The sequence below is a fragment of the Falco rusticolus genome, chromosome 18 (assembly GCF_015220075.1).
Source record: "Falco rusticolus isolate bFalRus1 chromosome 18, bFalRus1.pri, whole genome shotgun sequence".
Lineage (NCBI taxonomy): Eukaryota > Metazoa > Chordata > Aves > Falconiformes > Falconidae > Falco > Falco rusticolus.
The window spans coordinates 2,842,789-2,866,880 of NC_051204.1; the positions used below are offsets into that span (position 1 = coordinate 2,842,789).

At 57.7% G+C, this 24,092-nt stretch overlaps 1 protein-coding gene across 1 annotated transcript; it reads right to left on the reverse strand.

The window, feature by feature from the left end:
* Window positions 1-1,990: 1,990 nt before the first annotated feature.
* On the reverse strand, window positions 1,991-23,078 carry RND2 (Rho family GTPase 2). The gene is made up of 5 exons (XM_037411081.1): window positions 22,922-23,078; window positions 22,752-22,839; window positions 8,560-8,669; window positions 4,345-4,479; window positions 1,991-3,463 (listed from the first exon to the last, which is right to left on the reverse strand). The coding sequence occupies exons 1-5, from the start codon at window positions 23,021-23,023 to the stop codon at window positions 3,215-3,217; spliced, it is 684 nt and encodes a 227-aa protein (XP_037266978.1). The 5' UTR covers window positions 23,024-23,078; the 3' UTR covers window positions 1,991-3,214.
* Window positions 23,079-24,092: the final 1,014 nt, after the last annotated feature.

The following is a 24,092-nucleotide window of genomic DNA, read 5'->3' on the forward strand; positions in this document are numbered from 1 at the left end:
TCGCAGCCTCCTGCCCCTCCAGGTGTCTCAGCTGGGAGTGTCCCAGGCTGTCCCCTCTAAGGCAGGCATGAGGAAAGCCCTGGTCCCACAGTAAGATGCTCCTGGCATCACAGGGCAAATGCCCCGAGCCTTCAGAGAGCCGTCGGGTGGCGTGCAGCGGTGGGGGATGCAGTGGATGCACTTTCCATCCTCCTGGATACCGCTCTTTTAGTGGTCAGTGCCCTAAAATACCTTCGGCTGTCCTGGTTCTGTACTGGGCCACGAGCAGCAGCAGAAATCTCATGTGCCTCATGAGATGGCAACTGAGGCTGTAAGAGCCTGTAGCCCCATGGGCTTTAACATTTTTACTTCACCCCGCCCAAGGACCCAGCTCAGATATTGAATGATAAATGGTCTTGGAGGCTGTTTCACTTGCCTCGGTCTCTTGAGATGTTTTGGTTGCTATTAATTCTGACTGGTTCTTCCAGAGCTGCTGCTGGGATGTTTGCCTTTTACACCGCCACGATGCATCCCTGAGGGCCATTTGAGCAGCAAGAGCCTGGGAAGTTCAGCGTACAGAAAGAAAAGCAGCAGCAGCAGCAAGGGAAGCACTGCGGTGGTGGCAGCAGAGCTAGCGGCCAGGGCCACTGCGGCCAGGGCATCTTTCCACACCAATGACCCAAGAAAACAGGACAGCCTTGCGGGGAGCTGCCAGGCGCCTCGAGCCTGTCCCCACTGAGGACCAGCTCTGCACAAATGGCATCTCAGCATCCCCCCGCAACGCGAGGGAGGGGAGGGGGCTGCCGCAGCCCCTGGCCAGGGAGGGCGAGCAGCCAGTGCCTGGCACTTGGATCCTGCTGCTTCCCTGCTCCCTGCGGAGGCAGATGGGGTGCTCCCTCCCCCACCAGACCTGTCTGGTCTGTCACACACCTCAGCCACCACCCGTCCCGCTTATCTCTGCAGGCTTTGCCGGTTTTCTTGCAGTCTCCAGACCTCCCTTTGCGGGGTGGGAGGGGAACAGGCACCCAGCTGATGGCCCAGGGAGGCTTACGGCCACCTCCTGCAGCCACAGCCCATTCCTTCCTACACCTGTACGCAGCACAGCTCAGGTTTGACAGTTGCTGCCCACTCCTGCAGATTTGCTTATAGGGCGAGTTCGGTTAATAGAGAGCCACTGGGAGTTTAAACTAATCAGTGGACCAGAAACTGCATTTGTAGAGACCGCCAGATTAAATTTTCAAAGGCATAAAGGCGCTAGGTGATAGAAAAAGGGAGATGTGCTTGCCAAATACTGCTGTGCTTACGTGGAAAGAAGGGAGACGCGGTGATTATATCACACACGGATGATGAGAACAAATGCATGCGGGTGAGAGGACTTGGTAGCAACAGTTCCAGCAGGGACATGGGGCTGAATGTTTGCAAAGGCTCTGGGGACCCTGCAAAGCAAAAGAAAAACATCGTGATGCTGAAGGCTGTTATTGGCATAGTGCCTTGCTGGGTTTCTTTCCTCCCAGGCTGCAGCTGGGCGTTTTCATACTCTTGCAACCTGCACCCAGCACAACAGCATTCCATCGTTGCTTGAGCTTTTCTTGTGCTGGTAATTCAGATGCTCCAGTTCCCCAAACAGCCTTCACGATGCAGCTGAAGTCTAAGACCTGGCTGGGAGAGCAGACACAAAATACAAAGTCAAAAGCCGTCTTCGCTTGCAGCTATTGACACAGTGAGGCCAGGGGCAGCTCACGTCAGCTCAGACTGGTGGGTCGGGCATAGACAACCTGCAAATGCTCCACAGCATTTAAGGATTCAGGGTGGAGTGAGAGGTTATTCAAGGCAGGTGCTTCAGCTCCAAACTGACTAAATGCAGCTAGGGCCCCTGTATTTTTCACTGAAGTGTCTGTGTGCATTTCAAGAGCTAGAGAGATACATTAGACACAAACAGAAGTCAGGCACTAAGACATCTTGAGAGGATGCCTGGTTTGACGATTAAAAACGAACAGAGCCAAGCACTATGCATTTTCCAACGCTGTTTATTTGTTTTCTGGAGCCCACCGACACAGCTGGATCTGGCAATGGAGCAGCTTCTTTTTTCTTTAAAGTGTCTATGCGACATTAAGTCAAGGCTAACACTGTAGTCAAAGGCATTTAGAGAGGGCAGCAGCAGAAGCAATGAGAGGTGTTGGGAGGAGGCTGTACAGCAGGGCAGGAGGGGCAGGGAGCACCTTCCCTCCCACTGCCGCAGTGGGGACAGGGTGCAGAAACGCCTATCATCTTTTTGGTTATCTGTACCAGACAAACACAGCACCATGCAACACAATCTGCAGCTGGAAATGAATGGGTGGAGAGCAGGATGCGGAGCGGCATTGCAGGCTGCTTTGTCAGAAGCTGTGTGCCTGTGGCAGGGAGCAGTCGGATGAGTAACCGGGCTGTCAGCAGCTGGGACACAAGCTCCCGAGTGGCATTTGCTTGCTGAGGGGAACCACAGTTCTCAGGATGCATCGACTGGGATAGATAGACCTCTCCCTTGGAGCCAGATCCACACTGCTGCATTTCAAATGGAGTTCAAGTACCTAAAATACCGTGTAAAGAGCCACCTATATATTTTCTTCCCAAAAGGTGGACTACTGTGGTGTCTCATCAGGCTAAGGTTCCTTCCCAGAGTGCCTTTGCTCCCAGCTCTGGCCCAGACCTGCACCTTCCATGGTGACTTGCTGTCCAGCCTAGCTGAAGGCAGCACCACCTCAAAGCATCACTCCTCTTCTAAAGGAAGATTGAAAGAATACCTTCTCCCGGTCACACTCTGCTGCTAGCAATCCCACCCGCCTCCCACCCTGCAGGCCAGGTCCCACACAGCCCCCCGCCCCACGCTGTGCGTGCTGTGTAGCTGCACACAGGCGCAGAGGCTGGGCTGTAGGTTCAGGAGGGTGGCACACACACACAGGATCGCTCCCTTTTACATTGTTTCACCCAGTCACAGACCTTCCAGCACCTGAATACTCCTCTGCCAAGTGGTTCCATCACCCCAAGCAATCCGCACAGCAGCAGCCAACCCAGAAGTCTCCACGGTGGGGGGTGACACGAGCACCCCGGGTTGCAGCTGGGACCTTTGCTCAGCCCTAGAGCCTGAGAGAAAGGCTTTGGCAAGGCGGGCTGGCTCCCGCAGCCAGCACCATGCCCTGTCTCAGCCAGTTACTGTACAAAATGGACAAACACACACACGTTATTTACAGCCCGGTTTTCACATGATGGAGCAGCTCTTGGCTCGGTCTTTCCTGATCTCTGTGTCGTTCAGTAAGTCCGTCCTGCCAGGCATCTGTGATGCCCGCTTCAGTCCCCGTTTGGAGTTGCTGCGCTTCAAGTTCTTGTGCACCCTGTTGACCGAGGCAAGCGTGGTCACATGAAACACATCCCGAACGCTGTTCTCCGAGACCTTGGAGGAGCACTCTGCATAGGCCACTGCCCCGATCTGCCGTGCCAGCGCGCTGCCCTGTGGTCCAGAGAGAGCGGGAGGAAGAAGGAAGAAGGTTAAGCCACCAGCACTCTGCAAGGAGCATCCTTTCACATCGCCGGCAGCCCTGGCTGCGCTGGCAGCCCCACCGGAGCGCCGGGGCACAGTCGACAGCGGCTCTCCCACAACGTCCACTCATCACCCATTCACTCGGTGCGAGACCACCAGACGTGAGGGTCTCTCCCGAGCAGACAGTGCTACTGGGTGCTGGACCCTGCATCAACTGCAGGTTCTCACTAACGTGGTGCCCCCCCCGCAGCCGAGGACAACCCCTCTCAGCGGGACAGTCACCTAGGACCTGCTCTGCTCAACGTGGCACCAGGCACAGAGCAACCCAGGGCACGGCCACCCCTGCACCGCACCAAAGACTGGGGTCCCCGGGCCAGCCTGGGGACTCCACTGGGTCCACTGGCAGCTGCAGCCCCCCAGACCCCCCCGGCTGTGGCCAGCACCCCTCCAGCAGTGCTGCCCCGACACTGAACCCAAGCAGGAGAGTCACTTGGAGCAGAAAGAGCTGCACTGAACTAGGAGCTGCAGAAGCACAACACTCCCCTTTCGCCAGTCCAACTTGTCAAATCGGGCATCTTCACCACCTCTGCGGACAAACTTTTCAGCTCCTCACCAGGAGACTGTTCAGCAGAGCATCAGGAACAAGTCAAGGTCTGCCAGAGCTGGGGCAAAGAGCGCCGTAAGCATGAGCAGCTCAGCATCCATGAGCCAGGATCAAACCAGCTTCAGACCGAGACCTGGGCACAGCGGGTCGTTCACTGCTGAGCTTCCTCGGACCAGTAGCTCCTACAGAAAAGCCCCCTCCCTGCCTCCCCTCCCTGAGCCCTAGGGGGATGGCTGCTGAAACACACCTGCTCGTGCGTCACGGGGATGAGGCGCTGCTTGGAAAGCTCCCGGAGCGTGTTTAGGTCTGTCCGCATGTCCAGCTTGCAGCCGACCAGCACAATCTTCGCGTTGGGGCAGAACTCCTGAGTTTCCCCTTGCCACTGCAGAGGAGACAAGAGGAAGAAGGTGCTCAGGGGCTGCCGGTGTACAAGACGCTTCAAGAGGTCCAGTGGCACCTCCACGTCAAGTTTGTTTTGGCAGCAGGCAGCCTGCGAAAGGGGCAGGTTGGAGCGACAAAGGCAATCACAGGGTCTCAGCTCATTGCTCGCAGCCCCTTTCCAACCAAGACCCCCCAGCCTTGGGGGGAGGACAGGCCAGCAGAGTCGTGCCATCAGCTCCTCCCGGACACCATTGCCCAGCCAAACACTCCATGACTCCCTGCCACGGCAGAGCCCACCGGTCTGATCCACAGCTTCTCCTGCTCCCACCAGCCAGCGGCACTTCCCACTCCCACGGAGGAACGGCAGCCACGGCAGCCCGGGGTCCCTGCGCCTGCTGACCACCACCACGGGCTGCCGAGCCGCCCTGTCCTGGCTCATCTCTGCACAGGACCTGGAACTGGACCAGTCAGGCTACCCAGACTGCTACTGGTGCCGCTCCAGCACCACTTGTAGGTCTCTTGCCTCGGACCTGGGCTGGTGCCGCCGCGAGAGGGGATGGGGCATGGGCAACGGTGGGCACCATGGTGAGGGGGGGCTGTCAGGGGGGACGCAGGCTGGGAGCAGCTCTGGAGGCTGTGCTGGAGATGGGAAGCACAGGGCCGGCCAGCTTTCGGTGTTCTGCATGTAACACGAAGCTCTCATGGGATGGGGTTTGGAAAGCAGCCCCCCGAGGGCCAGACCGCACGTGCTCGGGTGCGTGTGGCTTTTCCAAACGGGGGTCGCAGCTGCTCCGAGACTGATGGACTCATCAGGGCACGTTAATGACTGCCACAGGCAAGGATGGGAATGGTCAGCGTGCCTCTCGGATAACTTTATGCTCGTTTGGGCCAGATATGCCCTGCAAACCTCTCAAATCAAAGCTGCAGCCCCCTGCGCTGGGCCACAGGAGCCCACTCGTGGGCACGGCTGTGGAAAAATAACCACCCCACAGCCCAGCACACAGAGCTGGGGCTCCAAAGGTCACCCTTGCTGGTCCTCCCAAAGTCACCCTTGCTGGTCCTCCAAAGGTCACCCTTGCTGGTCCTCCAAAGGTCACCCTTGCTGGTCCTTCTGAACCACAGGCGGCAGGGAGCTCTTTGCAAATCACACTCATTACTTGCTTATTATTGGGAGCCACCTGTTAAAGACTTTAAGATATTCAGAGCGCAGCTACAGCCAGGGAAATAAAGAACTGAAGCAATGGAAGAAGGCCAGGGCAAACATCCACTTCCTTCATACTAACAATCCCTTTCAGAGCTCCAAAAATTAATGCCCAAAGCGCAGTTAATTGTCCGCAGCAGTAAATAAAACCATCACCTGTGACCTCCCCCTGGGGAGACCTGTACAACCCCATCAGCACATCAACACCCTGGTTACTGATCTGGTGTTTCTGAAGCAGGAGGCAGACAATAAAGAGATTACCCCTGGCTAAAGATGTCACTTGGAATTAGCAATTTCCTTCTGCGCTAACTGGCGGCTAGGCATATGCCTTAGGCAATTAGAAGGGCAAAGAAAACCAAGCCCACAACCCAGTGTCCATAGCCTGGTGGAGAAAGGGAGCACCAAGAACGCCCCAAGTTTCATTCAACCGATATCAGACCGAAGCACTGCAAAACAGGGAAAAATCTTATTTTCCATCAGGAGATGGGCTCAAGTATCTTCACCATGAACCTCCTTCCCTGCTGCCAGCGACATCTGTCCACCAGGACTCACGGACATGCCCAGCACCCAGGGCTGCACAGCTACTGGGAGATGCTGGTGTCACAGCTGCAACGCACCCACAAAAGGAGGATGATGCTGTTCTTTTTGAGCAAGAATTCAAGCACCCTAATTTACTTGAAGGATGAAAATCCTCAAAGGGATTGAGCTATCGGGTTTGTTCTTGCCAGGCAGAGGTCAGGGCTGCCTGGAATGACACAGGGCTCCCGGATCCGTGGGAGAGGTGCCACCCTCTTCCCACATGACTGACACCTTAGGGAGCCCAAGATTTGCTGTGCTATCGAGACTTGTCAGAGTGAAGGCACTACCCCACGAAAACCTGCTTTGTACAAAATGAAGAGCTGCTTGTTCGCATTCTCTCAGCTGGCTCCTTCCCTTCATCTGTAAAGGCAGCCCAGACATCAGAAGGGCAGCGATAATAAAGATTTCCTCTGCTGAATTAGCATTTCTGCTGCTTCCTTCTTCGCCTGATATCAAGACCCAAAACCCATTTCAACTTCACGGCGTCTCAGGAATTTTCCTCACCTCCATAGGCTGCATGCCTGCACCAAAGGAAACAAGGCATCTACTCAGAGGCACTTAAAAAATCCCCTGTGATTTAGGGTTTATTTTAAGTCACCGTATCAAAAAGACATTGCCTAACAGTACTCAAAGCATCCGTGATGCTGCACAGGGAAGACCATGCACTGAGTGAGCAAGTGTGGGCTCACATGAAGAGTGCACAGAGAGACACAAATAAATCCCAACCCCAGCTAATTATTGACGGGTTTGCATCTCACTAAGGTATAAATGATTTGCTTGCATTACTATTCTGCTGACTTCCAAGCCGAGCAGTGAATTCTTTCAGCCCAGATGAAACACGCCTCCCTCCACCCAGCACACTTGGTACCCAGGACCTGCTCTGGAAACAAACACTGAGCCATTGACCGAGTTATCTGAAGGGTCTTTGTCCCCTCACCAGGACACTTCTGAGACACAGACCTACTTCTCAGCCCTCCCAGCAGCTGAGTAAGAGGCACTTGCTTCAGCACAACATTTGGCAAAATGTGGAGAGGCCAAGAGGGCAGCCAGTACAATGGGACTTGTTCAGCATGGCCAGTCCAGCCCCAGCAGCCTGGGGCTCGCTGGGGAGAACAGCTACAGGAATCACTATTCCGTAGTGCTTTTCACGCCTCGGTGTCTCCGACAGCTTCGCAAACAAGATGCCAGCCAAGGCTGGCCTCTGGGACAGGATGCAGCCGCCAGTGAGCTTTGCTGTGAGAGCCTGCTGAAACCACATCTCCCTGAATTCCATGGAAGGAAGCAGGGCATGGCCAGAAACAAGGGATATGAGTGACCAGGAGGCTATTTACCCTCTCCCCTGAGCAGCACCCTGAGTTGCTGCACTTCATCCCATCTCGGAGGAAAGCCTCGCATGGGAACCTCTCCCCAGGGGCCACCCACTGCCCCAGAGCATGGCAAGCAGGGACGGGCCGCGGTGCTCCGCAGTGGGTCCCCAGCCTGGTGGGGCTCTCTGAGACCTGCCAGCTAGAAACACCCGCTTTGCTGAAAGACACTAAGGAAAATTATTATTCTAATAAGTAATACTTTCTTATATTCTAATAAATATAAATATTTATATAAAAAATAATATTCTAATAAATAATATTAGCTTGGCTGCTAACGCAGAGCATGGCCGGTCAGCTCTGCCAGGGCAGGCAGTGTTCAGGGTCCTGCATGCTCTCCACTTCAGTGGCATTGTGCCGTCTCGTTTTATTCATTCATAGGCTTGAAATCCAGTGCCACAGCTCATTATTCTTGTCGTCAAGCTACAGAGAGCTGATTGCTGTCTTTCCTACTGTGCAGATGTGACAGCCAAAAACCCGAGCTCTCTACTTGCATAGAAACAGGCACCAGGAGCCACTTCTCAACTGCTGCAAGCGACCCATCGCACGCTGACTGGTGGCTCTGCCAACAGGAGATGCCCACCACTTCCCAAGGTCCATGGAAAACGGAGAAAACACCCTACGCTTCTCCCTGTCCCCACGTTTGTATGTGTGTGCACACGCAGACCCCGCGCACACGCCAGCTACCGTGAGCAGCACCATTCCCCGGGCTCCTTCCAGATGGAAAGAGCTTGCTTTCTGCACAGCCCGCGTGGGGAGCAGCAGCAGCCACCCATCCTCATCCGAGCGTGCTGGAAGCCAAGGCTTGGCCCCAGGGTCAGAGCTTTTAGCCCTGATGACAGCCTCAGGGAGCAGGGACCGCAGCAGGGACCGCAGGGTGCTCCCCGCGCTGCTGCAGAGCTGTCTCGCCAGCCGGGAGGGCACGCCGGGCACTCACCTTCTTGAGCACACTGTCCAGCGTCTCCGGGCGGCTGATGTCAAAGCAGATGAGCACAGCGTCCGAGTCCGGGTAGGCCAAGGGACGGACGTTATCGTAATACGCCGAGCCTGCAGAGAGGAGCAGGAGGAGAGCGGTGAGCAGCAAGTCTCATCCCACTGACTGTTCATTACCCAAACGGGCAGGCAGGACCCCCAGCCCCCCCCTGCCTGGCACAGAGCTCTCCAGTTCCAGTAAGAACTGGAGATGTTGCCACATGATGCAAACAAACAACTGCTCTGTCGGAGGTGAAGGATGCTGACCGAAGCTTCTGACCAGGAACCAGACACCGTTAGGTTCAGCAGTTTGGATTGCAGAGGGATCGGTCCCTTTGTTTAGGTGCGGCAGACAAGAGGGTTTGTCCTTGTGCCCTTACATCTATCCCTTTGCAGAGTGGAAATAAATGCAAGTTTTGCATCCCTAGGGAGCAGCCGGCAAGTCAGAGGCGGCAGAGCTGCGCTGCCAGGGCAGGCTGGCTCTGCAGGAGAGGGTGCCTGGAAGGGCTGTGGCACTGCGGAGCATCGCATCCCTGTCCCCACCACTTGCTATGCAACCTGTGCCTTGCCATGCGGTCGCTGCACCGCTCACGGTGGAAAGGTGTGGCTGAGAAAACGCAGGGAACGCCGCTGCTGATTTTTCTGCTCCCTTGCTATCTTTGTACAGGAGAGCTCACTCACGCAGCTCGTGAGAATTTCAGATAGCTAAAAGAATTGGTTTTGCTCAGGATTCGTGCAGGAAAAAAAGACAGTCAGATTCTTTTTGGTACCTAAAAGATGCAATGGGATTTGGTGAACAAGCTGTAAAGGGGAGGGGATGAGTCTGTATTCTGCAGGATTTCTCAGTGAGCAGGCAGAGAGCCCAGCCTGACTCCTGCACAGCTCCTGCCGCACACACACGCGTGCGCACATGCACACACACCCCCTTCGATACGAATTTCAGGCATTAAACTCATTGTCCCACACTGCTTTTATCCGAAGCGTGTCCTGCGTGCCACTGTGGATGCCTCAGCCCCCAGTAACGGCGCGATCAGCTCACGGCTGCTTAAAACCAGCGTTTCGGTTTTATGTTTGGCTTTACGATGGCTTAAACTTCCTGGAGGGATGAGAAGCAGATGTTTATTTATGAAAAGGGGAAGCAGAGACACCAGAGTCCTTGTTGAATCTGCCTCCTCGGGGAGCGGATCACCCACCCCGAGGCCAGGAAACCGGATGCGCTTCCTGCGTGGCCCCCCAGGACCCCCAGACCCCACACTTTCCCACCCTGGGAGGAGGGTGCAGCACCCAGCCCGGCTGTCAGGTGGCTCCTTGATGGAGTTCAGCACCTGATGAATTATGGATGATGGGGGCTTATGTTTCCGGGAGGATGGGAATCTGCCCGGGATAAGTGTGAGAGGAGAATAGGACGATTCTCCACATGGGCTCCGACCCTGGCTCTTGTCTGCCCCAGGGCTCAGGACTGATGTACAGCAGAGCGGGGGGCACAGCTCCACATCCAGGGGCTTTGCAAACACCCCAGATCCCTCTGCAAGAGTCAGACCTGGCTGTGACCGCTCCTGCCTCTGCCCGGAGCCCGCACGGGGCAGGCTGAGATGTGTCTTCCCAAACCTACCCAGCTCCAGAGGCTGCCCACCCACCCTCCCCTCAACACTCACCCACAGCGAGACACCACCAGCAGCCCCAACTGGGACCTCCACGGCACAGAGCTCCGGGCATGCTCTGGCTGGGGCAGGCACCCGGGCATTCAACAGCAAAATTCACAGAAAAATGGGCTACAGGTGTCCTACAGCCACGCTGCTGCCAGCCTGCAGGAGCAAAGGCACCCCCCGCGCCCCCTGCTCCTCTCGGAAGCCGCAGCCTGGGTCTCCATCCCTGCAAAGTCACCGGGAAGAGCAGCAGATGGGATCCAGCCCAGAAGAAACAGACCCTGGTCTCTGCAGAGCCCAACCCGGCTCCTAGAAGGAAAGTCACGTTGCCGGCATGGAAAGGAGCCAGTCCCTGCGGTGCCTTGGCCAGCCCCGGGGACAGGGATGCGGGCTGGCACACCGGGCACCACGGCAGCCCCGCATCCCAAGCGCGGGAGATTTCTGACCTCGCTTCAGGCTCAAGCTGCTTCAGTTCACAACCAGCAGAGCCAGCAGACCTGGCCCCAGTGACGTGCTTCCCCCACGCAGCAAGGTGACCCAGTCCCCAGTAAGGATGGGGTCACCTTCCGAGGCAGCACCAAGCCGCCAGTCTCGTGCCTGATGTGGTTTTACTGGGTGGGATGTGAGATCCAGCATCGATCCGCAGGCTTGGGTTTGCTGGGTCCTTCATCCCATCCATGCCCTCTCCCCCATCTCCCCGATCCGTGTGACGGTGTCTGCCTCCAGACAGGGGCCCCCAGCACTCCGGAGGAAAGCTCCGTGTTCCCACACACATCCTCTCGCTGCAGCTCCTCAGCTTTACATAAACACTGCAGATAAATCTGCCCCCTCCCAGCCCAGGAATGCTCCTTTTGTAGAGGTGGTTTTGGCTCCATTGAGCACAGACATTGCCACAGCAAACTGTATCATAGCAACCTTCTGCTCCTCTCAGCAGCCAGCCAGCTCCTCGGTGGAGAGCATCCAGCACGGGAGAGCATCCAGCACCAGAGAGCATCCAGCGCCAGTGCAGAACGAAGCATGACCCCTCGGTTATCCCACAGAACCAGCACCATTCCCACCCCGGTGCCAGGAATTGTGCTCCCACTACCTGGGACCACAGGAGGGAAGGCCCCTGTGCTGGCGGGAGGAGCTGAGGGAAGGGATGCACTAGGTCAAGAACCTGATTTTCTTCATGAGATCAAAATCACCTTTGTATTCATTAACTTTCTGCTCCAACTCCGAAGGGCAGGAGCAGCCCCTGGCACCTTCAGCTCACCAGCTGCTCCGGCAGCAGGTAACAGCCAGTGCTCACAGCCTCTGCCCCACCACAGGAGACCGATGGAGACCGATGGCCAGGGCTGCCCAGCAGATCAGGGGAGCTGCTGCCCTCCAAACTTGGGTAACCTCCAGCTTTCTTTGGAGATGTCTCTATTGAATCAGGAGATTCTGTTTGGGGGATTATTCTTCCAGTTTTTGCATCTATTACTTTTTCACGGAGTATGACAATTAAAAAAAAAAAAATCCTAACACAAAAGCCTCAGTTCCCTCCAATCCAGCTCTTCAGTTTTATTGATTCTGAGCACTCGACACCTTTCAGATACTCCAGCAAGACACCCCAGAGACCCACAGTCTGGCACTTCTGAACACACACACACACGCCCAGGGCTCATGTGTCTGCAGCTCCAGCCTTTACTGCATGAGTCATTCTCCCACTTGGCACCCAGGTTTGCAAGAAACAGGACCTACGTGCATCTGTTCGTGGTTAAAGAGAGAAAATTGGAGGAAGCCAAAAACCAGCTTAAAAATAAAATCCACACGGTTGCTGTCTGAAATTCAGGGGTGGATGCAGCCGGGAGTAGCTCCTCTTATCAGCTGGCAGCCCCCCGAAATGCATGGCACTGTGACTCAGAGATGCTGCTCTCAGGGGCAGGGGACCAAAACGTGCCGTTTCATCTACACCAACGTAGCCTTAATCTTCATTTGTTCCTTATTAGCTGTTCTGAGAGATAATGAGCCTCCTCACCCGGACATCCTCCATCCCACAATAGCACATTACAAACCAGGAAAGCAAACAGGCATGCAGAGCCGCGATCTGCTCTGCAAGGGGCTCCCGCAACCCCAGCCAGCTCTGGTTTGAAACAGAGACCAGCACTGCCAAGACCTAAATTTTTCAGCATCGCACTTGTCTCGGAGGGCTCACTGTAAACTCTCCCCACCGTGCCAGCAACGCTGCGGCACATGCTTGCCGCAGGGACAGCCAAGAACATCCTTCACAGAATGAAGCAGAAATTCATCCCAGCTTTCTGGAGCGCTGCATCGACAAGCCCCGAGCGCTTGGGGGTCACCTCCCTGCACGGCGGTGCCAGACAAGCAGTGGCTTTGGAGAAGATGGCATCTTTGCTAGACAAATCCCACGGCCAGTTCAGCCGAGCCTTTGTCCGGAGGACAAAGTCGCCAAAGCAGGACCAAGGTGCAGCTGCCTCAGCATCCTCTCCCCGCGCACGGCCAGAAGCCGGTACCACCTCTCAGCCAGCATCCATCAGACGCGGGGAGACCATCCCCTCCACTGCCACCAAACCACCCTCCATCGAGCCCCAACCGGCCACCTCTCGTGTTTCCCAGGACGGGGGCTCAAACCCCCCGAGCTGCCGCGTACCAGCACCCGTGCTCAGCGCTGCCTGCGGCTACACCAGGCTTCCCACAGCTGAACTCTCAGCTCCAAGCAGCCTTTTGCTGCAGAGAAATTTATCCGAACGGCTGCTCACTAGAGGCAAAGGCTCTGCGTGCCGAGGCACGGCGCTGAGCCCCCCTGCCCCCCCCCCCCCCCCAACCTGGGGTAGGGGCTCCTCGATGCGGCTGCACAGGGGTCCGGCGTGGGAGCGGGAGGCACACGCTCCATCACTGCACCAGACCTGGTTCACATCGCATCAGGTGCCAGGGAACGGCACGGCTTTGATGATTAGGCATTCCTCCGCCAGGGCAGATGATGAAGAAGGTGTTTAATAATATATTTTATTTATATCACACCTTTAAGACTGCAAACGAACTGTCTGTACAAGTCACAGACGTGCTGGGCAGGGAACAACCCACCCAGCTGCTCCAGGATGGCAGCAGTGCGGGAAGAAGGGGGCTGCAAGAGGCTGAGCTGAGGGGGGGGGGGGGGGGGGGGGGCGGTCTGAGGCTCTGGAGGGGCTCTCCCCAGGCAGGCAGGCATTTGCATGAGAAAGGCACACGTCCCCTGCTAGAGCCTGGCTATTGTCAGGGAGCACATACAAGCCTGGATTGAAAACCTGGCCCTGAATGAAAGGCCAGAAGTGGCAGCTGTCCCAGACACCCCAGTACAGAGGCGAGGCCAGTCCCCATGGTGAGCCCACAAAAATCTCCGCTGGTTTTCCGAGACATCCAGGATGCTCCAGAGCTGCCATTTCCTCTGCAGATGCAACAAGAGGGCACAGAGTCACCCGAAAATATTTCCCACTGCTAGAAAAAAAGGGGAAATCAGCCCGGAGAAACAATGGCAGGGTTTACAGCGGAGGGTGAGGAGGAATTCAGCCCCAGGGAACACTGGAGAGCAGCAGTTAAACAACCCCAAAGGTCATGCCCACTCCCCTTACCCTGGCTGCAGACGGACGAGGGAAGAAATTTTTCTTCCCTGGCCCCTTCACTGAGCTCAGCTCCACTGTCCCACAGCCCAGCCAGCACCGGTGGGAGCGGGCAGGTCACAGACCCGGCACAGGACCCCCCCAGCCGGGCACACAACGGGCTCAGGTGTCCCTTTGCAAGGATGAAGCCACCGGTGCCAACAGGCCACTCGTGCCTATCGCCGTGCCCACTGCCACCAGCCCCCGCGTGGCACAAGCCCCAGCCACAGTCCTGCAGCTCCTGTGGCCGCATCCTGCCTACAAGATCCCCCAGGACACCTCCTCCTGCGAGGCACCCCACTGGAGCCAGGGAGGTGGGATCCCCAGAGCCCAGGAACCAGCATCTCCACGCCAAGGGACTTCTCAGAGACCACCCCTCACTTAGGGGGAACCATAAGCACGGCCAACTGCAGACACGGGTGCTTGCCTTCAAGATTTTAGTTGCCCTTACAAAGGCAAAAAGTGATGTTTGAAGAGCAGTAGGTCGGTGTGCCCAGCATGTGATGGACCAGAATATGCAAATGCCCTCCTCATTCCCTGTGTCATTAAGGCTGATGAGCTTTACAGACAGGGGACCAGGAAACCTGCCATTGCAGCCTCCCAGACTGCAAGAGCCGCACATCAGGGAGACGATGATCTGAACCACCACAAGTTCAGAGACCGACTTCATCCTCCCAGCGTGAAATCAGACCCTCTCTCCTGAAAGAAAAAATCAGAGGAGTTTTTTGTTTGAAGATTGATAATGTGCAGCAATATCCCTGAGCACCCTGCAGGTCCCCGCTCAGCCGGGGCTCAGAGACAGGTTAAGGATCCCTGACCCTGCCCAGCTCATTATTGTCTGGAAGGGGAGGATGATGCAGATCCCACTGATATAAAAAACATGTTTCTGACACTGATACAGTGCTCATTAATTAGAGCCCAGCCTAGAAAAGCGCCAAGTGGCAGAGACAAGAATTAAAACCCTGGTGACAGACTGGGGGACACTGGTAACGACGGGCTCTGGCAGCACCGCGGTCCAAAGCCCAGACCCAGTTCCAAGGTCACAATTATGAAAGAAGCAGTAATTAGTGACGTTAAAGATTAAAGTGAGTGGCACTAAGAGCAAAGCAGATCTGGCAAAATAAGAGTCAAATGGAGCCACCATCGTGCCAAGCTCCACTCTGCAGCAAAGCCCTGGGCATGCGACATGCCGGGCTGATAAATGCACGCTGCCACCCCTGCCAGCACCCAGGTGCCCTGCGCCGCTCGGGGTGCCCTGCGCCGCTCGGGGTGCCCTGGCTCTGCCCACAGCAGCCACACAGCCAGGCAAAGGCGGCGACAGCTTCTCTCCAAGAGGCCATCCCCATCACGCCATCCCCATCACAGCCCACAGGGCAGAGCTTTCACCACTGCATCCCCGGCGCCTTCCCACCGAAAGCCCCCCAGCAGCAGGCTTTACTGGGGAAGGAGCCCCCGCCAGCCTTGCAGGCACAGCCTCAGGAAGGGTTTACCCAAGCGATGGTCACACATTTGTCCGAAATCAGGGTATGACAGAGCCCCACGATGGGGAGGGCTCCAACCCAATGGCCAGCAAGGTCAGGGTCAGAGGGTTGTCATGACATGACACAAAGCCCTGGTGCCAGAGAGAAAGTGGGGAAGACAAGGAGAGACGAGGCATCCCACCGAAGCTGGAGGGAGACAGAAAGCAGCTGAGGGAACTGCCCCTAGCCCAGCCCTCCAGAGGACACCGGGCACAGTACGGCCATCGGTCCTCCGGCTTTTGCAAGCTCCTCTGATGGCTGGACCATGATGTTTCTCTTGTGCAACACCGCTGCAAACCCCTGAAGTGCAGAAAAGGAGGAAACCATTCCATGACATGGAACAAGCAACCTTCTACAAAGTGCCTAACTGAAACAAGAGCTAATCCGCTTGGACAATTAACCTCTGCTCCTAATTCTTACGATGCACGTAAAAAAATGAGTAAAATACTAAACAACCCAGCTGGCATACCTTCAGGACGGGCATGATCAGGATGAAGGGAATGGTATTTGCACAGGCTGAGGTGGCATTTCTGGGCCCCTCTCCAGATCTGATTAGTGGAAACCTGTCACTCGGGAGGAGGCTGTTCTGCTGGATTTACCAGCAGAGGAATCCTCAGCTCAGGCAGGCACAGGGTGCTTCTGCCTCATCCAGGTCCTGTGCCCCCTCTCACCTACGCAGCTCACAGGGATCCAGAGGAGTTTGCTCAGGTGCAAACCTCGCTCTGGCAGTCGGGAGGAAGCTCTGGAAGCTCCTTGTAGAAATCCCTGCTGGCATCTCTGGGGGAGCATCGCTGAGTGCCTGGGGTGGGAGGGCTGCGGCTGCAGAGCAGCCCGAGGAGCTCATCCAGGCTTCTCATAATCACGCTGGAAACCATCCCTCTGGCAGCTGACAGCGGAGACAAATGGGAGCTCGAGGTCCTTTCCTGGCACTCTTGCCACATCACGAGGGCAGCGGGCATTGCTGCCTGTTACCCCTCCTGGGGGGTACAACAAGGACGAGGAGTGGCAGCAGATTCCCAGAGCACAGCCCGCGCACGCCCCAGCTTTGGGAAAGGCGTCCGAGGGCTGAGCACACACCATTATCTTTCTGCAATGTTGCACATTTCAGGTTTGCTGTGCATAAGCAGCAGAGCCGTCCCCGAGGGCTCAGCTACCAGATAAGGTTTCTCCCCACAGGGAAGGCTGTGCCTGTACGCTCATGAAGTTTAATCGAGTGAAGATTTAATCTTCAGAATCTGGGGCAAAAGGAAAGCTGCATCCATGTCCTTGCTGCACACACGGGGTCTGGGGGGCACATCGGCCGGCTCCTTCAGAGCTCCTCCTCCCACACAGCCCCCTGCCACCACCCCACCCCCCCGTCAGCCGAGCCTGGGCACACCAGCACTGTTCGGTGGGGCAGGGGATGCTCCTTGGCAGGGTGCTGGGCGAGGACCATTAGAAAAGCAAAGGATGGGGCATGACTGCCCTGCTCCAGGGAGTGTCTGCAGGTCTGTTGATGTGACCGCCCCGATAAGGAGCTTCCACTTGCCCTAACCAGGCAAAAAAATCAGTATTAAAGTGGCACTGGGAGGTGGGTGCCACAGAGGCCAGACTGACAGCAGGAGGAGGGAGAGCGGAGCGGTGCTGTCCTTGCCACAGGAGAGAACAGATCACCCCCATCCTGTGGGAAAGGGGTCTGCATCAGAGCCAGGAACAAACCCACCCCAAGGAAAGCCCTTCCTTGCCCACGAGGTCACAGCAGCCCACAGGGTTGGCTGGTTGTCGCCAACGGCCCCATTCCTCAGCACCCCTGTGACACCCAGGACACCCCCAGCCCCCCAGAGGCTGACCCTCCTGGATCGCAGGGGAGAAAGGATGGATGCTGCCCTTGCTGCAGGGAGGTGCAGGAGGAGCAACCTCCATCCCTCAGCCACACAGCGTTGCAGCACCCCCACACCATGCCCAGCCCAGTGAGACAATCCTCCCGGGGACTGTCATGTCATGTCATGTCATGTCTTCTCAGGTCCATCCTCCACCCACCACTCCAGCATAAGCGTTTCTGCTGCTGTTTCTGCTGCAACTCTTTCAACTTCTGTCTGACTGGTTACTGACCTGCCTGAGAATGTGACCCAGCTGCACATATTTTTAGGCTTAACTACGTATTTGTGCTGAGGCAGAACACAAGTATGCTGGTTTCAGGCTCCCAGCCTCAACAGGGAGCATGGGAGGAGCTATTTTGGTACGGAAAGGGCAGCTCCACATTTTTCCTTTTGCCTCAGAGTGCAAGTGGCATTGAACTCCTCCCAAGACAGAACTTGCTCTTGCACTTTGGAAGAGGCAGCCATGGCAATCCTGGAGCCGCATGCTGGGAATCCATGGACAAGCCTCAGCATCCATGGAGATGCCATCGCTTAACTCGGCCCCTTTCAGCTCTCTAATCTCATCAACATTCCTCGGAAGTTCCCCTAAAGAAGGATCTGTTATCGCAGCCTGTACGTTCCCACACAGGCCATACCAAGGCAGACTGTTTGCCGAGTACAGGCGAAGAGGGAGGCGGAGGGGGATTTGCAACTCACAGCGTTATTCTTGTCTTGAACGCGCATCTGCTTAAGAGACAGGAGCCCCGGCGAAGGGCTGGCAGCAACTCCCTTGTTGTGAGCTGCAGCACAGAGCAGGGCACAGTGGCACTGCTGAACCTGTGGCACTGGTCTTTGCAACGTCGTGGGATGTCGTAGACACTGGGGGTATCAGCAGCAGTGCATCCCACCAGTCCACAAAGGACAGAAAAGTCTTCTCCAGCAGCTTTCCAAGACGACAGGGATCCTGTGCAAGGCACAATGCCAGGCCTGGGTCTCCCCCATGGCCACCGGCACAGATGCCCCTACCAGGCAGCTCCACTCTGAGCTGGGATCTGCATCAGCAAAAGATGCACCGAGCAGATAAATGAATGGTCTCAGGTCACATCACTGCTCTGCCTGCCTGCACTTGGAGGCCACAGACACAGAGGGCAGGCACAGCCTCCTGGCATAAAGGGGTGTGAGCCAAAAGCAAAGAAGTGAGCCCAGGCTGCCATGCACAGCACAGCTTCCTCCCCATTATTACTGGCAACAAAACCAAAAAAACACCTCAGTGCAGGGCAAAGCCCCAGACGTGCCAGCACCGACGCCGCAGCACCTGGCCTTGCCAAGGCAGCAGCGTGGCCTGAGCCCGTCTCTTGCCCTGCTGGACCCGGCTCTGCGGGGCCGCCGGCACGAGCGTGGCATTGGGCAAGTCCAGAGATGCAGGCAGTGGGTCCGCTGGCCATGCCCGGGTCACCGTGGGGATGCACCGAGAGCCGGTCCCTGGGGAGGCTGGCCGGCGCTGAGCGCCCTCGGCACCGGAGACCTGCTGAGCACCACAGCAGCCTCCAAGAGCAGGGCAGAGCCACAGACACTCCCTGATCCCACATCCCACAGGGAACGCAAGTATCGCATCGCTGGGGAAAACCTCCCTGCCCCGGTTCGCAGCCAGAGGGAATTGTGCTCCCCTTCACACCTCTGAAGAATGGAAATGAAACTCAACTCCTCATCACAAAGCACTGCTAGTGATCCCAAAGCCACCCGCCCCTCCTCCACCTGGCCACAAGGAAGAAACCTCTTCCCCGACGGGTCTGGGGCACCGGCACTGCAGGTCCAGGAGGCACCCAGCCCTCCGGGAACAGCACTCCCAAGCCACCAGGCATCCCGTCGAACAGGAGTTTCCCCCCCACCCCAAGGGACCGGCGCCATGCAGAGGAGTTGTTTCTGTGCCGAACACTTTCGGCCAACAGGCAACAAAGAATTTGCCAGAACGGGAGCAGGAAGAGCAGCAAAGCACCGTGTCCTCCGTAAGGCTCATGAGCAGAGGTGCCAGGGCATGGCAGCTCCCCGGAGCCAGATCCCTGCCCACCCTGTTCAGCAGGCTGGCTCCACAGCCCTTCCCTCGCACACACAGGGGTCCAAACTGCTTTTTAAACAGCACATAGCACCGGCTCTCAGGGAGGACGGGAGGGATGGGACATCCCTGCTGTGCTGTGAAATGGCACCCGAAGCAATTTCACTCCCACAGAGAGCCCTGAGGTGGGACCAGCTTAAACAGAAACAAACATGAGATGCAACCAGCACCTGCAGCTGATGGCTCAGACTTGGTTCACTGTTCTCCCTGGTGATGGTGCAGGGTCCTTGCATTTGCCCTGTCTGAGCAGCTCAGATTTTCATCCTCGTGAAGGATTCTCAGTGCTGGAAACTCTCCAGAGTCACCCTCCCGCCTCAGGAAAAGTAATCAATAGACAAAGGGTTAAAAGACATTTCAAGGAAATCGGAGGTCCCAATACAATTTGGGAGCCATTCAGTTCTCCATCATTTCTGTCCACCCTACGGCAATATTCTTCTAACTAGATTTACTGCCTGCCTGCCAGCTGCTAATGTCATAGCCTGCATTTGCCACTTAGCAGGAGGGGCAATACTACAAGCCCCCAGGGAGCAGACAATGTCCCAGTTTGTACAGGGATTATCAGTGGGATTTCTGGGCGGCCAGGTAGGCTGTGGCCACGCTTGGTCACAATAAAGGGAATTTTGCAGGCAGATTGCTCTTGCCCCGACACCCGTTGCTGGCTGATGCTCAGCTCACCCTGCACAGCTTCCAGAGCCTCCGACCACTGTCACGACTATCTACAGGACGGGGGGGGGGGGGGGGAATAAAAAAATCAATAGTCAGCTCCTCTGTCCAGGTCTCTCTTCTGATTTCTGAAGGAGATCGTCAGTTCCAATTACTTACCTAAGAGATGGTGAGTGTTTAAAGTCTAAAGGGCGATCTTGACAGGGTGATGGGAGCAGTTTCCCAGCACCTCCCTTCCCGCTCTTGCTGGGATGGAATTTATCATGAACAATAAGCCCCTGCATGCAAAGCGGCTTGAAAGAGACAGGAGGAAGCACAGAGACAAGGGAAAGTGCATCCCAGTGCCCGTCATTCTGCATGAGGAGGGCAACCAGTTACTCTCAACCTCTCCAGCTCAGCTAGTTCAATTCACTATTGTGCAAAATTTCTTTTCCCAAAGCTCCTGTTTACAAGTGTCTCCGAAAGGTACTGGAAATTCAACAGCAGCTTGCAGTCCACAGCTAAAAATATCAGCGTGATTACTAGGGACAATTGCTGTGCATTGCTTTGCAGGACTGTTTATTGAAGAACTAGCTCCTGTGTATTTCAAATCAAAGCTGCAACGGAAGGGAATTTATCCAGAAAACTATCTAGCAAACTTCATCTACAAAGCTGTTAAAAAAGGTGTTACATTTTTCATAAGGAGAAAGGAGAATCAAAGTTCATTTCCTCTTGGCTATGGAGATAAACATTAGACAAACTTGTATCTTTTGTTGAAAAGGGTAAAAATGAATGCGACAGCACAAGATGCAGGTATCAGATACACAGCTTTAAAGACTTTGTATCATGTCCTTTTCTTTTAACGTTCCTAAGATCGAAGGCAAACATTCTGGAGAATTCCTAAAAAGCAAACAACGCATCAAACACGCTGCCGCACGCTCAGGTGGGGAAGTTTTTCACGCCAAACACAGACACTCGGAGCAAAGCCACCCAGTGCCTAACAAAGACACCCCAGCCGGCCCCTTTCGCAGGCTGTGGAGCCCAGGGCTGGGGAGCCCCCGCAGCCACGGGGTGATCCCAGCTGGGGGTGTACGCACGAGCACACCCAGGTGATACGGGGGGTCAGCCACCCCTCGCTCCCGGCGCACCCCGATCCCGACTCACCCCATCCGAGCAGCTCCAGGGAACCCTCGGCAGGGAAGGCCCCCAGCTCAACCAGGATGGCTTCGCTGTCACCATCCATGCCCGAGGGACCTCACGCAGACACGCCAGCCCAGCACCATCCAGCCACCACGCAAGGACTCCCACACAGCTCCCCATCACACGTGGAGAGCCGATGCTTCACCTGTGGCTCCAGCAGTCCCGAGAGCCAGCATCCCTGCGGCTCGGGCAAAGCTAAAGATCCCTTTTTGTCTAGAGGAATAAAAGCCAGCGAAAGCAAGGCCTCCCGGTCAGGAAGCTCCAGAACAGAGTCAACAAACGCATTTTACATGTTAGAGCAAGTCCAACGCTCAGCAAAGCCACCACCCCAGGTAGAGCAGTGCTGATCCTACGGCTGTAATTTGATGGATGCAAAATTACAGCAAAGAATTGGACTGTACAAATGCCAAGAAAGTCCTAGGTCACATTTTCATTTACTATTGCTCTCAGACACTGAGAGGACTTCACCGGTCACAAAGACACCCGAAATTACAGGGAAAGGGCATCAGCAAGCCCGTGATGTGCACCCACCATCCCAGCACAGCGTTCAGCCGCACGGTGCGTGCGCCGCAGTCCAAGCAGGCTGGCAGAGGGAGATGACGAGGCGCACGCCAACGGCGCTGGGTGCCGGTGCTTTACCAGCTCTGCACCGAGCACCGCACCGGCCACTCAGGCCTCCGCAGAAGGACAGCGCGAAGGGTGGGGAAGGGTCTCGGTGGGCTGAGGCAGAACCACAGCCGAGGGCACAAACGGGGCAAACACGAACCAAAAGGAAAAGCCCCCAGGAGCCCCCGACGCGCCGTCGCGTTGAGCCATGAGTGGCCAGTGCGTCCCACGCTGTGTCCCCCTGTCCCACGGGGCGTCCCCCTGTCCCACGCTGTGTCCCCCTCCGAGGCGCGTCAGTGCCCCCCGCCGCCCCCGCACCTCGCAGGGTTGCGGCGCTCCTGGGACACGGAGCCGGTACCCCCGGGCAGCGCGGAGCCGGGGCCGCACCGCGGGCACAGGGACCGGGCACCGGCACCCCCCCCCGGAGCGGCACCAGGCACACACCACCGGGCACACACCGCCGCTCCCCCCCAGAGCGGCACCGGGCAGCCCCCCCCTCCCGGGGCGGCACCGGGCACACACCGCCAGGCCCCCCCCGGACCCGCACCGGGCACATACCGCCACCTCCCCTCCCCCCGGAGCGGCACCGGGCACACACCGCCGGATCTCCCCCGCACCGGACCCGCACCAGGCACGCACCGCACGGCTCCCCCCGTTCCGGAGCGGCACCCTCCTCCCCGGACCTGCACCGAGCACACACCCCGGGCGCCCCCACCCCGGACCCACACCGCACCGGGCACACACCGCCGGGTCTCCCCCCCCCCCCCCCGCACCCCACCGGGCACACACCGCCGGTCGCCCCCCCCCCCCGGGACCCTCACCGGGTCTGCCCGCGGCCGGGGCGAGTTCAGCGGCCGTTGGATCGCGGGGCGCAGCCACAGCCCCAACCCGGGGTCTCCGCGCAGGGGGGGCACCCCGGCCGCGGAGAGCAGCCCGACCCCCCGGTGTCCCCCCCCGGGGGGGGCAGCCCACCTGAGGTATCCCACATGTTGAGCTCGGTGCGCTGCTTGTCGATCTCGAAGCTGGCCGTGTAGTTCTCGAAGACGGTGGGCACGTAGCTCTGGGGGGACGGAGGGGAGAGCAGAGGTGAGCCCAGGCCGCCCCCCGGGCCGCGCCCGCCCGCCCGCCGCCCGCCGCCGCACCTCGGGGTAGCAGTCCTTGGCGAAGACGTGCAGCAGCGCCGTCTTGCCGCACTGCGTGTCCCCCACCACCACGATCTTGCAGCGCGCCAGGTGCCCCTCCATGGTGCGGGGCCGCGCCGCCCGCGCCGCCGCTTTACCGGGACGGCCCCGGCCTGGCCGCGCCCCCGGCCCCGACGGCACCAACCAGGCGCGCAGAGGAGCCGGCGCTGGGCAGGGCCGCGCCGCCACGGCCGCCCCCGGCCGCCTCCCGCCGGCCTCGGCCCCGGGAGCCGCCCCCCCCCCCCTCCGCCCCCTCGGGGCGGCCTCCCCCGGCGGCACTGCGGCCGCCCCCCGCCCGCCCGGGCACGGCCCCGCCGCGGGCTGCCGCCGCCCCCGCCCGGCGCATCCCGGAGGAAAGGGGGGTGGGCTGGGTCCGGAGGGGGGGGCGGCCGGAGCCCCCCAGCACCGCGCTGCCTGGGGGGGGCGCCCCCTCCCACCGGACCGGCCGACGGGGGCACGGGGCTCGCTCCCCGGGGGGCTGGCTGGGCAGGAGCGGCAGCTGCGCCGGTTCTGAAAATCTCGGCCCTCCGGTGCCCGGGACCAAGCGAGGGCGGGGGGGCGGGGGGGGGCTGCTGGCCCCCCTTGCCCGCCGCGCAGCCCCCCCCCACCGGGCAGCGGGTTCTGCTGCCTCCCCCCGCAGCAGGGACAGCGCAGCGGTGCCTTTAATTAGCAGAATTGGTGAATAGCGAAAGGCTCCGCTAATATTTCACTGGCCACACTGCAGAGATTTACCGTAATGGTAAACTTTCATCTGCCAGAGACAAGCTGTCTGTCACAAACTGCAGTACAAACAGAGACAATGAGACAAAGCCAGCCTGAAGAAGTGGAAATTAAAATGTTTTGGCACTGAAACCGGGTTTATTAATGGACTGAGGGGGCAGCTTGTTTTTGCTGAAGTCACAGTCAGTTTTCCTCTATAAATATTGGTGCTGTGTGTGAAATCAGGATGAGTAAGGAACAGAGGTTCGGTGCAAGGCGGGGTGCCGTGCGGGCACGCGGTGGATGTGGGTGCTGCACTGCCTTCGGCCCAGCACCGGTAAGGACGTGGCAGCCTCCGTGGGTGGCACGTGCTCTGGAGAGCTGGCTGTGCGCCCCATCCCGTGGTCACCGGCCACACAGGTCCCCTGTCTTG

What these genes read in the sequence shown, in the direction of transcription:
- RND2 (XM_037411081.1), bottom strand. Translation starts at nt 23,023, where the DNA reads ATGGAGGGGCACCTGGCGCGCTGCAAGATCGTGGTGGTGGGGGACACG. An exon ending in CCAAGGACTGCTACCCCGAG is followed by an intron (nt 22,840 to 22,921) that starts GTGCGGCGGCGG and finishes CCGTCCCCCCAG; the next exon opens with AGCTACGTGCCCACCGTCTT. An exon ending in TGGACAGTGTGCTCAAGAAG is followed by an intron (nt 4,480 to 8,559) that starts GTGAGTGCCCGG and finishes TCTCCTCTGCAG; the next exon opens with TGGCAAGGGGAAACTCAGGA.